The sequence below is a fragment of the Brachyistius frenatus genome, unplaced genomic scaffold (genome assembly GCF_029030835.1).
Source record: "Brachyistius frenatus isolate BFR_SWC_R1_liver_20210118 unplaced genomic scaffold, ASM2903083v1 Contig_50, whole genome shotgun sequence".
In the NCBI taxonomy this organism is placed as follows: domain Eukaryota; kingdom Metazoa; phylum Chordata; class Actinopteri; family Embiotocidae; genus Brachyistius; species Brachyistius frenatus.
The window spans coordinates 633,210-650,110 of record NW_027210649.1 but is presented as its reverse complement, the minus strand read 5'-3'; the positions used below and the strand labels follow the sequence as shown (position 1 = coordinate 650,110).

General features: G+C 44.0%; 1 protein-coding gene across 1 annotated transcript; it reads right to left on the bottom strand.

The window, feature by feature from the left end:
• Positions 1-5,238: 5,238 nt before the first annotated feature.
• Positions 5,239-14,857, bottom strand: tamalin (trafficking regulator and scaffold protein tamalin). Its single transcript, XM_069704212.1, has 8 exons — positions 14,541-14,857; positions 12,598-12,650; positions 11,694-11,748; positions 10,041-10,143; positions 8,739-8,832; positions 7,419-7,485; positions 6,596-6,662; positions 5,239-6,172 (listed from the first exon to the last, which is right to left on the bottom strand). Exons 1-8 carry the CDS (start codon positions 14,736-14,738, stop codon positions 5,694-5,696), a joined length of 1,116 nt encoding a protein of 371 aa, XP_069560313.1. The 5' UTR covers positions 14,739-14,857; the 3' UTR covers positions 5,239-5,693.
• Between the last annotated feature and the right edge of the window lie 2,044 nt (positions 14,858-16,901).

Here is a 16,901-nt window from a genome sequence, read left to right as displayed (position 1 = left end):
TGTGTGTGTGTGTGTGTGTGTGTGTGTGTGTGTGTGTGTGTGTGTGTGTGTGTGTGTGTGTGTGTGTGTGTGTGTGTGTGTGTGCGTGTGTGTGTGTGTGTGTCAGAACATGAACAGGTGGTTCCTTATCTGACTTTATGTTCTCAAACATCATAAAAACCATTATGGAAAAGAGGAACTGGTTAAAAAACTGAACGTTCAACATGACGCCAATTCTGTGCCATCTGGACACACACACACACACACACACACACACACACACACACACACACACACACACACACACACACACACACACACACACACACACACACACACACTCTCTAAGCACATGTGTCACATGCTCTGAAAGAGAATAACCTGCCAATGATTAGTTTCTAATTCTGACTTTCCAGATGTAAAGGTTTATTCCAGACCTGCTACAATGCTGAAGAGTCACATCAGGATGTTTTTACAACTAATACATAAAAAAATATGAAAACAAATAAGTGATTCAGTGACCCGTACTTTTATAGTGAGATTAGCTGCATGCAGCTGTTGTTGGCAGTGAAGCTAAATGGTCGTGACTTTCTGACACATGAGCAGCACAGAGAAAGAAAAGCACATTCAGTGACAGACCTTCATGCCAGGAAATAAGAATATGGTGTAGTATGTAGTGTGTGTGTGTGTGTGTGTGTGTGTGTGTGTGTGTGTGTGTGTGTGTGTGTGTGTGTGTGTGTGTGTGTGTGTGTGTGTGTGTGTGTGTGTGTGTGTGTGTGTGTGTGTGTGTGTGTGGAGGATGGGGTGGGAGTCGGGGGCGGGGGAAGGAGGGTCCTTTAAGGTTTTACTTTCTAACTGGAGAGAGACACATGCAAATGTGAGGAACAGGAATTGATGCAGCAGTAACTGAACAAGGCAATTGTTTATTTCTGTGGGCTGTCGGTTATCCTTGCAGACAGTCTCACCTTCAGTTACCTGCTCTGCCACACTAAAACAAACATCTACAGTATCCTGGAAATCACTGTGACGTGCATCTTCTCATTAAAACTCATAATATCCTTGTCAACCCTGTGATGTGGGATCCAACAGATCCTACTGACTCCTTCTGTCACCCAAAAGAATTTATAGCAGAACATCTGCTCAGTAAAATTCTGTATAAATTACATTTTCCTTTTATCTTTTAAAAGGACACTCCAGCACATTTAGCGTTGCTTACATTAAGTTTGGAGACTCAAACAAAAGACAGAAATAGAATAAGAATAAAAGACCAACTTTAAGTAGCAGATGTCCAGAGTACTGACTCTACTCTGCTCAGTGTTAGTACCAGATACTTTTGCACCAGTGCAGCTGGTTGTCATAGCAATTCCACGTGAAACTGACATCTTTAAGGCGAGACACACAGGAACAATGGACGACATAATTGGCAACCAAACAGAGGAACGTCTGCATCATCTCGATTGATAGTCCACAGAATAATAAAATTATAATTGTGGCCTCTACAGTAGCTTGCCTAGTTAAAATTGGTGTCGCCACCCAAATTGGACCTGGAACTATAACTGGTTTTCTTTTTCTAATGGGTGTATGTTAACACTCCCTTAGTTTATTATAACTTTGAATAGCCTGGTCTGAAGTTTTTTTTTTTTTTTTTAAATTATTATTGTGTATTCTGTTTAGTGCTCATATACTCGTCTGATCTGCTTCACCGGGACTGTGTGGGTGTGTGTTTGATCACATTTCATTGACAGCTGCTGGCAACATGAGCAAACAACCCCTCAACTGTCATCAGATTTCATTTCAAATATCGGTTCATGCTAGTTATGCATGGAAACACATAATAAAGTACCTTTTTCTGACCTAGCCCCGCCCACTTCAAACCAACAAGAAAACCACAGCAAAAATTACAAATGTAAAAAAACTCTCTTTGGTTTGGCAGAAAATTGTTTTCCTGTTCGACACCATCACTAATATTACTTAAGTATTAAGAGGTTTTCAGTTCCTTTTAACACATTCTTTAATTACGTAAGCTGCTATTTTTATATTTCAATGCATCTTTTATTATCAGGAACCGGTGACTGTATGTTGAAATAGGTGTTTTTTTGGGATCTGTGCAGCTACTGGAAAACTTTTTCATGGACTGTACGTAAGGTCTGATAAATAACACATCAGTCCAGTTCCTAAATTGAGGTTCAGAGCTATTTATTAACAAGCCGCAGCTCCAGGAAAGAGTCTGTTAAAAACACCACAAAGAGACAATTCAACCTTTTAAGGTATACCAGCAGCGGCAGAATCTTTATCTCGCAGCTTCTTTGCATTAATCAGTTGCTCAGAAACCGTAGTTGTTGACGGCAGCGTCTGTTTGGTTTTGCAGTAAAACTGATTCATCCGAGTCACGCTGGACAGATTCCTCTTTTTGACCGACAAAAATAAAACTTCAATATTTTGTTCTTCATTTGAGAAGTAAATGATACTTTCCATCTGCAAATATTGACCTTGAAGACTTCCCGATTTCACACCTTTGGGCAGATGTCCGGTAAATTAAAAAATTTCCCCTCGGGGATTAATAAAGTATATACCTACCTACCTACCTACCTACCTATACACTGATGCTTACTTATTTTATTGCTCAATACCATTTTGCTCTTCCTGTTAAACACACGCTGTCTGACTAATAAAATATGGAGATATGCACATGCATACCTTAAATGCTGTCTTCTCTTTGTTTTTTTTTTTTTTTTTTTTTTTTATCTTGCAGCCAGTTGTATTCTCTCTTATCTTTATGCTGGATTTCCGGCACATTTGTGGCCCACATCCTGTGCCTCGACAGCCCACACAAGCTCCTCTCTTCCCTGTATCAGACACAACACGCACAGCTCAAACCCACCACACCGGCTACCCACGCTTTATGACGGCAAACACTTCCCTCTCTCGTGATATTCCTGTTCCAGACCGCCTCAATTCTTACGTGAGAATAACATTTTTGGTTTGATGTCTGGTTTCTTTTTTTGGGCACACAAGCTGTGTGAGTGAGTGTCGTGCCAAACGTCCAACTGCTTCCTTATTTTAACCTGACAATGACACACTGATACATTCATTTAACCAGAGGCGCTCACGGCCCTTCAGAAACTGTGATGCACACCATGCTTGAGAAATAGCTCTCCGGTGTGAGCTGTTTCACCGCAGAGTCTTGGCTCTGTCCTCCTGCTTCCTCTTCTCAAAGCCGCTTTTTCATCGCTGACAGGCGCTAACGAAGCCGGTCCTGTAGATGCGCTTTGTTTGCCAATAGGGCTTTGAGCTATCACAAGCTCCGATGCAGGCGCATCATTTCGAATAATGTCTGGTTTTTACTTGTCACGCAACATAGCCTGTGGTTTGGAGAACACAAGTGTAGACGCTGAGAGCAGAATTAAAATGAGGTATTTGAAATCTTGTTCCTGACGGAGGGGAATCCGTGTCTGTTGTTCATTGAGGTACAAAATATCTGGCAACAAATACGAGTCTAGCCGAAAACCACTTAAGTGTAGGGAGAGTTCAGGCCGGCCACACAATGGGCCATCGAACCCAGAACTTCCCCCATAAAATACCCAAGAGATATAAACGACCCCAAAAACAAGCCGACCGGGCCTCCATCCTCAAAAGAACCAACACAAATGAAAACAGGGCAGCTTGGTCGACAAAGAAAACAAGCTTCTTCTTATCCGACCTCCTTGAAAAAGGTTAAGTGAACAGGGTCATCCACTCATCACAGATCAGAAACACCTGAACACAGAGAGAGAAAGGAACACGAGTTGATGTCGGAAAAACTATAATCCATCTTTCCCCAACATAACAAGCATTTTCCTAAATGATTGTGGCAGTGCAGACATGAAAATGAAGTCAAATTTAAGAAGTTGAAAAGTAATTCTACATTAATTGGTGCAGTGTTTCTCCACCTTTGTCCTGTGAACTCGCTGCCGCCCTGCGTGTTTTCCACGTTTCCCTCCTTCAACACAACTGTTTGGGATAAATGGGCCGTCATCAAGCTGTGCAGCCTGTTAACGAGCAGTTCATTTCAATCAGGTGTGTTGGAGCAGAAAGACATCTAAAACACGCAGAAGCTCTGTAATAGAGGACAAACAGCACCAGAATCAGAAACCCCAGTCCGCCCCTCTGGTGCAAAGACTAAAACAAACTCACGCCTCAGTCTTTGGAGCAACAGTAATCTTTTAGCAGGCCGGCGACGTCCAAATATTTGCAACAGTAACCACACGCTGATCCTAATCTGCCACTTGTGTTAATCACCGGGCCGCCTTGTTTGGTCCCTTCTGTCTCTGTTAAATGACCCCTTCGCCACTTTGTTTTTAGTGTACCATCATCCTGACTAATTACACCCCCCCCCCCCCCGTTACTCATTCAGCCCATTCGCTCTAAACCCATGTTTCAAGCACCGGCAAGCATGCATAACAAGCCTTTATATCAGTGTCCTTACCAACCCCCCCCACCCCACCCTCTCACAGCAGCGAGAGGAGAGCATGAAGAGGGCCCGGCTCGAACACATGGCCACATACCATCGCTCACCATCATCCACACTCCTGCTGCATCTGTGAATGAGCAGCAGAGGGACAAAAGGGATCAACGCTGCAGAGCCAACGGAGAGAGTGACCACCATGACCTCATGGGTCAGCTGGGAGCCAGGAATGAAAAGACTCAGAGCAACCCCCGCCCAACACACACACACACACACACGCACGCACACACACACACACACACACACACACACACACACCCAGCGAGCCCTCAGACAACTGAGGCCGCCATGGGAATATGGGAGCGTGGAAGAGGAGGAATCAGCGTTCGTCTGCACGAGCTGAAAGAAAGCGGTTGTGTTTGGTATTTCGGGTCATGCCTTTCTCCGCACATTCCTCACTCTTCTCCCAACAATAAACTGTGTCAGAGCCGATACAACGGGCTCCTTTCTGGATACCTCGCACCGTAAAATAAGCCTCAAAGCATCCAAAGCCACAAACTAAACTCTGAGACTCGGTTGATGACATTCTTCAAACGGTGGAAGATTTGTGGCACTATAAAGGCTCACTATATCTACGAGTGTCACATGGAGCGGGACGCATCTCCACCGGGGGAAATTACAAACAGATTGTGTGTGTACTCGAGGTCGCAGCGCTAATTTAAGTTTGTGGCGGTTACAGTTCCAACAACCAGTTGTGGCCCGTGGAATAAAAAAGCTTTTCATGCAAGTTCTGCACAAAATAATGAGCGTTTAATCCAAAAATGCTACATATTTTATTTTTTAGGAATTGTGAACTTAGGTTGGAAAAAAAATGAAACAGGATCGATGGATATCAAATTCTTAGAAAATATGGTGCACAATTACAATTGTTATTGGCAGTTTATTCAGCTGTCAAGATAAAAGTCCTGCATGCAGTAAAAACAGAAAAAAAAAATGCTTCATTCTGTAAAGAAACCGAACATATTAAAATAAATAAATAACTTAAAAGAAACTGAAACAAAAGTTATGTACAGACGTGAAACACTGAGAGGTACTGAACGTAGCCGAATGTTGGCCTTCCCATTTAAACATGGAGAGGTGCCGCTGTAGAGCTGTCACACTTTGGTCTCGAACTCTTTGGGCTGCTCGCTGTTTTCTTGGCAGTTTCACTTTGACAGTCTTTCAGTCTTTATCTCTGTGAACTTTAGGTGAGCAGCTCACAGTTTTCTGCTCACAGTTTGCTCTCCTCCTCCTCCAGCGGTCGATTCAAACCCGGGATGAACTTGAGGAGGCGCCGGCGGAAGCTCTTCGGTTTGGGCTTCCTCTGCAGAGAGTTGAAGCCTCCCTGCTTCTCCCCCGGGGCGGACGACCCCCTGACGTAGCTGCGAGTGCTGGCGCTGCGGGTCAGATGCGTCTTGGCCGCGGTGAAGAGCTCGCTGGCCGGTCGGAGGCGCTGCTGCCTCTGCGGCGGCGGCGGCTGCTCTCTCTTTCTGTCCGAGCCGTCCGAGTCCACGCTGCCGTCCGTCTGGTACAGGCAGGTCTGGTAGAGCGGGTCGTCCTCGGTGGCCGTGCTGAGGAAGCTGGCGCTGCTGCTGGTGCTGCCGGTGCCGCGGAGGGCTCGCTGAGCCGCGGGGCTCGGAGCGCCGAGGCTGCCGTACACACCGGCCGACTCCAGGGACTCGTACACGGCAGCATCGCTCATCACTATGCCTGCAGTGAAGAAGAGCACAGCGAAGACAAGGGATCAGAGAGGAAGCACGAACGTGTAAACTGGGTCTTCGGCCACAGAGAGGGAATAAAATACACAATAAAATATTCAAAATGGATGTTTTGTAATCTGGATTTTTTTTTTTTTTTTTTTTCACTTGGTTTCATATGTTTTCATCTTTTTACTCATTTTTCAAAGTATGAACCCAGAACAAACAAACTGACAGATTATATCAGACATATTAGTCGAATTAACAAAGTTTAAAGGTCATTCAGAAACATAGTAGAACTGGGAAGTTGATGTACTAATACATAATAATACTTGGCCATATCGAGATTGTTTTGTCAGCCAATATATTCTTATGAGACATTTAAAACTCTGCATCCAGAATTAGTTGAGCGGTCAAGACCCATTAAGCGACGTACCGTGAACAAGCCTCTGCTCCTGCACCATCAGCGAGCGATATTCATCCCACTTCTCATGGAGAGTTTGCTACAAAGGAAAAAAAAAGAAAAAAGAAGAGACATTTGAACCGACAGTGACGAGAAACAACATTCAACACAACAACTGGAGATTCTGCATTTTCATACGTAACTTTTCAAAGCAACAAAAGACTGTAAAGCCAAATGGTGTGTGTGTGTCCACACCGCAGAAAGTGACACAAAAAGTGTGTTTACAAGTAGCAGGAGCTAAAGGCTAAAGATAACCATAGATGGTGTTCCTGAATGTCATTGAAAATCGATTTAGGATGAACATGGCTGTATTCAAGTTTTTTTTTTTGTACTGATTTAGTCTTCTGTCAGGTTGAGTTTTTGTTTGTTTTTCTATCCGAGTCCACAATATGATCACTTTTTCTAAGAAATCTCAGTACATCTGAAACGCGTTCAGCAGCAGGTTAATCTTTAAAATGCTGGATTAGTCTCTCAGAAGGCGGCTGTGTTGCAGCGGATTACGGCCGGACAGCTGCTGTAATCTTTGGGGGAAAAAGCTCGCTCGCTCAGAGTCAGGAATGTCTGCAGCGCTCCGTGAGCCGGCTGCACAAACTGCTGATGCAACAGGTGCTGCCGCCGGGGGGGGGAGACAGGTGTGGAGGGAGGGGGAGGTGGTGGCTATATGTAGCGTAATGTAACATAATGTGTGCGATTGTAAGACTGCTGGACACACAATCAGGTTGACTCACTGCTGATAAACAGTGAAAAACTGCTACGGCAACACAAAAACAAAAAAAAACTCCCAACAACAACTCACCTTCAGATACTGCAGCCGCGCTTCCAGTTCAGCTTTTCGGATTGAGTCACTGTAAACCGTCTCCAGCCTTCAAATGTCAAAACCAGAAGGCAACAACGTTAATAGGCGTAGCAGGAAGCACTTATCAAAACTACAAGGACAGATAATTTGACCATATGAAAGGCTCTTTTCATAAGTCAGAGGTCTGGTGTCGAGCGACAGTTTACAAGCAGTCGGGTGGGTGGTGGTGGTGGTGGTGGGACGGGGTGGGGGGGGGGGGGACACGAAACATATACAGTTTCCACTCAGACACCCGAGTGCCGTAAATCCTTTTGAATCACATGAGGAAGAACAACTAATATGTAAGCTCGTTTGTACGGACTCGAGTTGTTCATATGATTTGCTGATGTCAGTCTATAAAGTCTCTGATGCGGTTCACCTCACTTCTTCTGCAGCAGCTCGGACGGTTTACAGACGGGGGACGGGGGATGGGGGGGGGGGGGGATGGGGGGCTGCGCTAATTGTCCTTTTAATCTTTTACAAGCAGAGACAGAGGGTTGAGGAAGAGAGCGTGATTCAAATTAAAACACCCACTCAGCAAACTGACGGATATCAGATCTTAAAGATATTATTCAGACTGAATAAAATGAGTAAAATAGGGCTGGTTTTTTTTCAATTATCTCTGATCTTTCAGTCTATAAATTGTTAGATTGAGAATCTGAGTTTCCCTTGAAGTGACATAACAGGTGTCGCTCCGACGCTCTTCAGTGTGGGGATTTTGCTTTCTCGCCCTGAGATTATGTAAGATTTCGGTGTGAATTTACCTGCTCGCTCTGACTGCCTATTGGTCCATATCGATCATATGACTACTGATAACAAGTATGACAAACAGCCCGAAGGAAATCCTTTTCTACTTGCCCTGATGTTTTCTTGGCCCGACCATAAGCCCAAGAAACCTAAATATACGCAGAGGATGATAATATAAAAAACTGATTAAGTCATATATATATATATATAAATCATATTCTGTATTTCACTGTTATTCTCTTCCTGTTACATCCCTCAGCTGATTTACACGTCACGGTGTCCTCTGATTAAATCTTTGCTTGAGTTATGCTGACCTCGGCAGCAACAGAGACCGCAGGTTTAGTTTTTGTTCCCAGATTTATTTGAACTTTAGAAGAACCTCCCATTTTCCATCTCTGGCAGGGAGTTGAACAATTAATTAACATCCTGTCTAATCGATTTACTGTTTCATCAGCGGAACAAACTGAACATATTTATTAATGAATCAGAATCTGAGAAGTAGAAGTGTTGGGGCAGTGTTTTTTTTCTGTGTACCTGATTGTGTTGCCGCAGGCCCTGATGAGCTGAACGATCTCTTTGTGTCGAAATCCATCCACGGTGGTCTCGTTCACACTCGAGATGGTGTCACCTGCACACACACACACACACACACACACACACACACACACACACACACACACACACACACACACACACACACACACACACACACACACACACACACACACACAAAAGCACGTGTTAACCCGCAGCCCAGTTAAAGGATGCACTTCAATCCACTGTGGCTTCAATTACTGCAAGAGGCAGCCAACTGAGGCGAATTGGAATTGAGTTTCAAATGAAACATGTGCCACACAAATGTTGGGAGGGCCGTCACCGGGCCGCTGTCGCCTCACGTGACGGGAAGCAGTTTGTTTCAGTACGAAATCTATTTGGTGTGTAGCGTTGAAGCCATCAGCAGTATGAATGTCTATTTATGTGCCAGAGTCACACACGGTTCCATTTGAGGCTCGGGCGGAGTCATTCGATGTGGACTCAGAAGTGACAGAGGCCTTTGTGAGGCTTTCAAGACAAAGCCTACTTGCCTCTTTCAGAAAGCACAGCGGTGAAGTCACCGCGTTCGCAGCAAGACACACGAGGACAATAGAGCAAGCATGCCAAGAATGTAGGAAGTGAAACTGAAGTGACACACGTAGGTTGTGACTAAACCGTCACAGGTTTGTAAACCAGAGATAATTTATAGGAGCGAAGCACAGCTGCAGTGCTCCCGAGCATGAAATAGAGCAGAAAACTGCTCATTTGACTAAATTACTCATTCACTGATCCTCTTCTGTGAAAAGAACAAATGTACATGTTGGTTTAGTTGCTTCTATTTTTGAGGATTTTTTTTTATTTTTTATTTATTTTTTTTATTTTTTAAATGGACCAAACAGGAAGCCAGACATGTTTCTCAAATAAAAATATCCCTTCCTTAAAAACTGGCTTGCCTGTCTCTATCTGGCACGGTGGTGAGAGGAGCTGGCAAATAACGTGCCGGCTGAAATAGCAGCCCATTAAGTTGTTTGTTGACTGGGAAAATGAGTGGGCACGCACGATTAGGTACTTCCCCAAACAGCGGGCTGAAACTCACAAGTGCTTTTGTTGACGTACGGTACACACAAGTGGAAGAGGATGAACTGAAGAAGCAAAACCTAGTGCCACGCTGCTCACTTCCTCTCCCGTCTATTTCTAGCGTTTTCAAGGTTATTTCAGGCTGAGATAAGAACAGAAAGAGCGAAACATACAGAAGGACCAAAAAAAAATAAAAGAAAAAGGAAAAAGAAAAGGTTTACTCACCAACTTTAAGTCCGGCTTGCTGGGCCGGGCTGTCGTCGTGCACCTTGAACACAAACGTGCACATCTCCACCGAGTTCTGGTCCTGATGGTGGAGGCCGTAAGTCTGAAGGAGACACGACAATCACACTGAGCAAAAGAAAGACTTATTCCTGATGTCTGGGGGTTGTTTTACACAACGTGACTGATGTCATCCGTCTTGAAATAATGTAACTACACAATGCAACTCTGAGAAACCGCCGAGTGACGCGCTCGGGAAGCCGTGACGGGCAAGAAGACGGAGCCGGTGGATGTGCAGCGACGTGACGCAAACAAGCGAGCCAGCAGGTTTATTTCCTCTCGTCTGATGAAACGGAAACCGCTGGTGGATTTTGGTAATTGTACAACATTAAAGCGACTGTAAAAATAAAGACACTTTATGAGCATTTTACTCACAAAAAAAGATGGAAGTTCACCTGCTGGAAAATAGTGGAAAACAACAATGTACTTTTATTTAGCTGCTGCACATAATAACTGTGATTTAGTATTTTTCCTCAAACGTATTGTTTTGTTTGACCAACAGTAAAAAATTTTTTTAAAAAAACACCAAAATATTCAATTCATAATGATATAAAAATGAGAAAGCAGCAAATTCTCTGCTCAAACTAGAAAATCGTGATACTTTTACTGGACTAAATGATCCGAGTGCCTCTCCAAACACCAGGCGCCACTAATATTTTGTTGTCTTGGAAACTGTTTGCGTTACTTCCACATGTATTTACATGCGTTTCCCAGTTTCCGTCACCACATCGTCTCTGCAGCAGGTCAGAGTGCTGCAGGACAGGCAGACTTCCCCCTATTGCACAGCTATCACGCAACTATCACACAACTATCACGGAGCTGTCAGTCAGCCAACACGCTGCTGCTGAAGGAGCCTTTTCACTTAAACAAAAAAACAGGCCGAACGCACCAAAAAAAAAACCACAAGCGTCTCGTTAAATAACACAGAAGTTATCAAGCTTTCCATCTGCTACAGTCAAGTGTCACATATTAATAGACAGGAGTGTGTCCTGTAGAAAATAGCCTGTCTCTGCTGCTGGTTTCCTCCTCAGCCGCCCGAAAGATAAACTTTGAACCATGCAAATATGGTCGAAATGCAAATATTACATTTACATGCTGGATCCTCGTCCACGTTGACTTAACAGATACGGAGGGAGGAAAACCACCAGAAAAACACAGCAGTCTCTTTTCTCGGGCCGACCATCAAACCGGTCGACCCTCATGATCTCACTTCCTGCTGGCCGCGGGCGGGCAGGAAGGGCGGGAACCCGGGAGATCGGAGCGAGCGTGTGAGCAGAGCGCACGGCTTAAAATACAAAACGCTGGGAGCAGGATAAATATATAAATGAATAAAAGATCTCCCCTTCCCTCAAGTCATGGGATTAACATCATCGAGTTATTTGCCCGATGCGTGACCTTTCACCCCCCCCCCCTCCCGCCGGCGCAGGCAAATGCTCGGATTAAACGACGCGGGCCGAGATGATGCGCACGCTTCAGTCACTTAAATTTCATCACCGGCTCGCAGAGACTTGGCCAATCGCGGGAAATCCCGTTAAACGGCACTCGACGGGGATCAGAAATTTCCCATCTGCCTCCGTCGCCCGTTAATCTTCTTACCTGGATCTCAAAACCGAACGTCTCCTCTTCTTTTTTCTCCAGGACCACCACCTTCCTGGAAAAAAAAAAAAAGAAACATATTTTATTAAAAGTTCAACGCATGAACACTTTTCTGTTTGTAGTTCAGACATCACGACGTCTTTTATAGCCTCAGATCTCATATGAGCAACTTTTTTTTTTTTTTTTTTTATTGTACTGCTTTGCAGCAGCAGAGGAAGAGATGTTATCTTTTATTATGAAACTTATTTTTCTTCCTTTTCAAAGATTGCTACCAGCGGCGACCTGATAATCGATAGTGCCACATTTCCTGTCTGTCTATACCGACTTTGTCAGAACATTACAACTCAGGTTGGTTTTTAGTTTTCAAACTTGTCTTCCCTTTAAAATGAACCAATGTGTGATTTTTATAGCCGGTTCATGAGGACAGAGGCAAATGCTAAATGATGACATTTATCTAGACTCATTTATAAAACAGCACCTTTGTACATAAAGTGAACAGAGGAGGAGGGGTGGACGTCCAGAGGAGTTTAAATGTCCGGATTCATGTGCACATCCTTATCTAAATTGCATAACAAGACATCTCTGCTGGCGGCACAGGACTCAGTTTGTGTCCGGCAGCATGTGGACGTCACAGACAGACAGAGACACAGTCTGTTGGACTGAAGGACGTCAGCGTTGGACGTCGCCCGCAGGAGAAGACATGAAAATTCATGACAACCCTCACGAATGTCATACATGACAATGGCTGCAATCACTAGAGATCACTGTCCGAACCGGCCCCAAGTCGGAGACGACGCTGCTCGTTGGCGACATGTTGGCACCAACAGATTCGTGTAAGAAGAGGGAGAAATGTTGGGGGGAAGGGGTGGTGGTGGTGGAGGTGGTGGAGGGGGGGGGGTCGTACCTTTGTGGTTCTGGTGACTGTGTCAGGGGTTTCCACTTCTGCAGCCCGCCAGCCTGCGTAGAGAAAACGAGATGTGAAGCATGTCAGACACCTGCAAAATTACTCATAAATACCCCCCCCCCCTCCTCCAACCCCAACCATTTCCTGGACACACCTTTAGCACACATCATCGCATCAACCGGTCCGTCAGGTCGTTAAGCTGCACACGTGCTATGCGGTGTGTTTATGGTTGTTGTTTTTTTGTTGTTGTTTTTTTTGTTTTTTTAAGCCACTGAACTAATACGCAAGCATGGAAATATATAACCAGAAATGCGTGTCTGGCTTGTCTACTTTACGCCGTCACAACATCAAAACAAAGTCCTGAATCTAAATTTAGCCCTAATTTTCACACCAGATCAGGCGCCTTCAGGCTCTTAAACTGCTGACTGATCAGAGAATTTACACCGTTTACACAAACTCCAGTCTGCTAACAGAAACAAACAAGACGCAGTGGTGAGCTCCAAGCCGGGGCCACAATAACTGCATTGAGAGGAAAGCCGAGTCAGCAGCGGGTCAGCTCCCTGCCCTACCTGACTGTGTAAATAAGGAAGGTATCTGTCCAGAAGGCTCCACTAAATCACTTAAATCAAATCCACCTCTGTTCGAACTCAATCATTTTCAAAAGTTGGCCCTATGAAAGGCCGCTTTGTGTCCGCAGTCTCTCTGGGTAGTAAAATGTTGCTTTCTTTATGTCCCAACACTTACAGAATTGTCCCGCACTCGTCTCAATGGGGGCATTTATTTCCCAAATACCCACAGACACCGACGGGGGTGGCTGGAGTAGGACCTCCGGCCCTGGGCAGGCACAATGCAGTGTTGTAGACCCTCACTCGCACTGTGTGTGTGTGTGTGTGTGTGTGTGTGTGTGTGTGCCTCACTTTACAGTACACTGTCACACATGTCTGCCTTCCAACTGGGAAGTCCACATTTGACAGAAATTAAGTTACAGAACAGAATTAAATGAAGTTTCTGAGGGAGAGAGAGAAAAGCAGCCCGTAAAATGTGATTATTGACCTACTAGACAAGCAAATCTGTAACCTGCAGCGTGCAGCACGGGCAACAGCCGGGGTCACTCTTGACCATCAGGGAAGGAGGGCGGCCGTTCCTGGAAACTGTTCTTCAAACTGGGGGGCTTAACTAATCCACGCCACACATGTGGTCGCCGGGATAAAACGACTGATTTGTTCCAGGCTATTTTCAGTGCGCTCTTATTTTGAAATAAAGGCAACATGTAGTAGAGAGTCATAGCAGGTGAAATAGTCCCGAGGCCAGTTTTCAGCTGAGCTTAATACATTTTAGTGCTAAAATGACAAGTGTTTTACTTTGTGTTTTAACTCTCAGACAACTATTGGTTCCGCTTAATTGTGAATCACCAAAAGCAAGCTGCAGTATGTTAATAAATCCAAACCACATCAAAGTTTCTCAACATCCCAAAAGCAACCAAAAAGATTTGTATCCCAAAAAGAAGTCTTATTTCATTCTGTAATAAATCCTGGTACAAAGACCTGCACTACCTGACACAACACACGTCGGATTCATTGTCTGGGTGGTCCACACTTGCCCTTGGATGGGCTACTGTTGACCCCGAGTCAGATGCCCTCTGCAGATACACTGTGAGCAACTTTTCCAAACATTTCCAGATAAACATACTGAATATACTTTTAAACACTTCATTGTCTTGTGAAATTATAACATGAATAATCCAGTTCAAAATTGGAAATGCAGAAATTCGTAAATAAATCCAATTATTGCGCCTTTTTATTATTATTATTATTATTTGGTTAAAGTTTGAACTTTAAAAAGTAAACAATAGCTTTTAAGAATATAGAAAATAACTCACACTATCTAGTTTTCATCCAACTTTAAAGTAAACTCTCTCGCAGGAGTTTAAAAGGACTTCTTACCTTTCTGTAGTTTCTGGGCAGCGTCCCTCCAGAGTAAGCCAGAGTCTTGTAGTTGTAAACCTCCGCGGAGTTGGTCGGTATGTCCGACGTCCTGCATCCGTCCGACTTTGACGAGGGGAAATAAATGTCGTTGTCCGGAGCCGTGTGTCCACTCTCCGGCCCGCTGGAGTTCATCTTCTTCAGCCGCCTGAACGTCATTGTTGTTGAAAGTAAAAGACAAAAAAAAGTAAAGAAGCAGACTCGTCGCTATGGTCCTCCCGCAGAGATGGAAACCACCCGAGGAAGATGCTGAGCGAGTTTTGAAGCTTCAACGTGGAGCCAACTACAATTCCTCTTGTGTGTGTTTCCCCTGAATAAGCTGGAGGCGGGGACTTTGTCGTGAAGGACGCGACCGGGTGCCAATCGCGACGTTGACGTGCATCCTCCCGCGGTGCCTTCAAGTGCACCTCGGGCGTCTCGGCTTCACATTTACAGAGCAGAAGATAAAGGAGGTTGGAAGTGTTTTACTTATTAACAAATTGACGGTTTAAATGAAAAAGTAAAGTGGTCCTTAGTTACCTCGTGCTATAACAGCAAAATGATGAGGAGAAAAAAACAAAAAAACAAACACGTGATCGACGATTCAACAAGATGAATCTTGGTTTTTTGGGGTTTTTTTTTTTTTTTTTTCTTCCACAGGTGTCAGCTCCTCAAATGTGAAGATGTTTCTCTTTTTTAATTTTCATATCATTGAAAACTAAGTTTTTGTCTTTTGGACAATTGGTTGGATAAAACAAACTATTTGAAGGACATTTTCACAATTTTTTTCTTAATTTTTTTTTTTTAAACCAAATGATTTGAAAAATAATCCTAAATTGCAGATCTGCGTTAATGTTTGTGTTCAACATTTGTGAATAAGTGCTTATCCTTCCTGATTGTACAAATCCCAATCACTTTTCTGCATCTAAAAGCTTTAAATTTTTTGATTTACTGTGATTATTAAAAGGTATAATCTGAACCCGAGGGCCACAATCCATCCTATACAGTGGTGTGAAAAAGCGTTTGCCCCCTTCCTGATTTCTTATTTTTTTTGCATGTTCGTCACACTTAAATGTTTCAGATTATTAAACAAATTTAAATGTTAGTCAAAGATAACACAAGTAAACACAAAATGCAGTTTTTAAATGAAGGTTTTTATTATTAAGGGAGAAAAAAAATCCAAACCCACATGGCCCTGTGTGAAAAAGTGTTTGCCCCCTAAACCTAATAACTGGTTGGGCCACCCTTAGCAGCAACAACTGCAATCAAGCGTTTGCGATAACTTGCAATGAGTCTTTTACAGCTGTGGAGGAACTTTGTCCCACTCATCTTTGCAGAGTTGTTGTAATTCAGCCACATTGAAGGGTTTTCCAGCACCAACCGCCTTTTTAAGATCATGCCTCAGCATCTCAATAGGATTCAGGTCAGGACTTTGACTAGGCCACTCCAAAGTCTTCATTTTGTTTTTCTTCATCCATTCAGAGGTGGACTTGCTGGTGTGTTTTGGATCATTGTCCTGCTGCAGAACCCAAGTTGGCTTCAGCTTGAGGTCACGAACAGATGGCCGGACGTTCTCCTTCAGGATGTTTTGGTAGAGAGTAGAATTCATGGTTCCATTTATTCACAGCAAGTCTTCCAGGTCCTGAAGCAGCAAAACAGCCCCAGACCATCACACTACCACATCACCATATTTTACTGTTGGTATGATGTTCTTATTCTGAAATGCGGTGTTACTTTTACGCCAGATGTAACGGGACACACACCTTCCAAAAAGTTCAACTTTTGTCTCGTCAGTCCACAGAGTATTTTCCCAAAAGTCTTGGGGATCATCAAGATGTTTTCTGGCAAAAATGAGACGAGCCTTAATGTTGTTTTTGCTCAGCGGTGGTTTTGGTCTTGGAACTCTGCCATGCAGTCATTTTAGCCGAGTCTCTTTCTTATGGTGGAGTCATGAACACTGACCTTAACTGAGACAAGTGAGGCCTGCAGTTCTCTGGATGTTGTTGTGGGGTCTTTTGTGACCTCTCGGATGAGTTGTCGCTGCTCTCTTGGGGTGATTTTGGTCGGCCGGCCACTCCTGGGAAGGTTCACCACTGTTCCATGTTTTCTCCATTTGTGGATAATGGCTCTCACTGTGGTTCGCTGGAGTCCCAAAGCTTTACAAATGGCTTTATAACCTTTTTCCTGAATTTCTTTGGATCTCGGCATGATGTCTATCTTTTGAGGATCTTTTGGTCTACTTCACTTTGTCAGGCAGGTCCTATTTAAGTGATTTCTTGATTGAGAACAGGTGTGGCAGTAATCAGGCCTGGGTGTGGCTCGAGAAATTGAACTCAGGTGTGA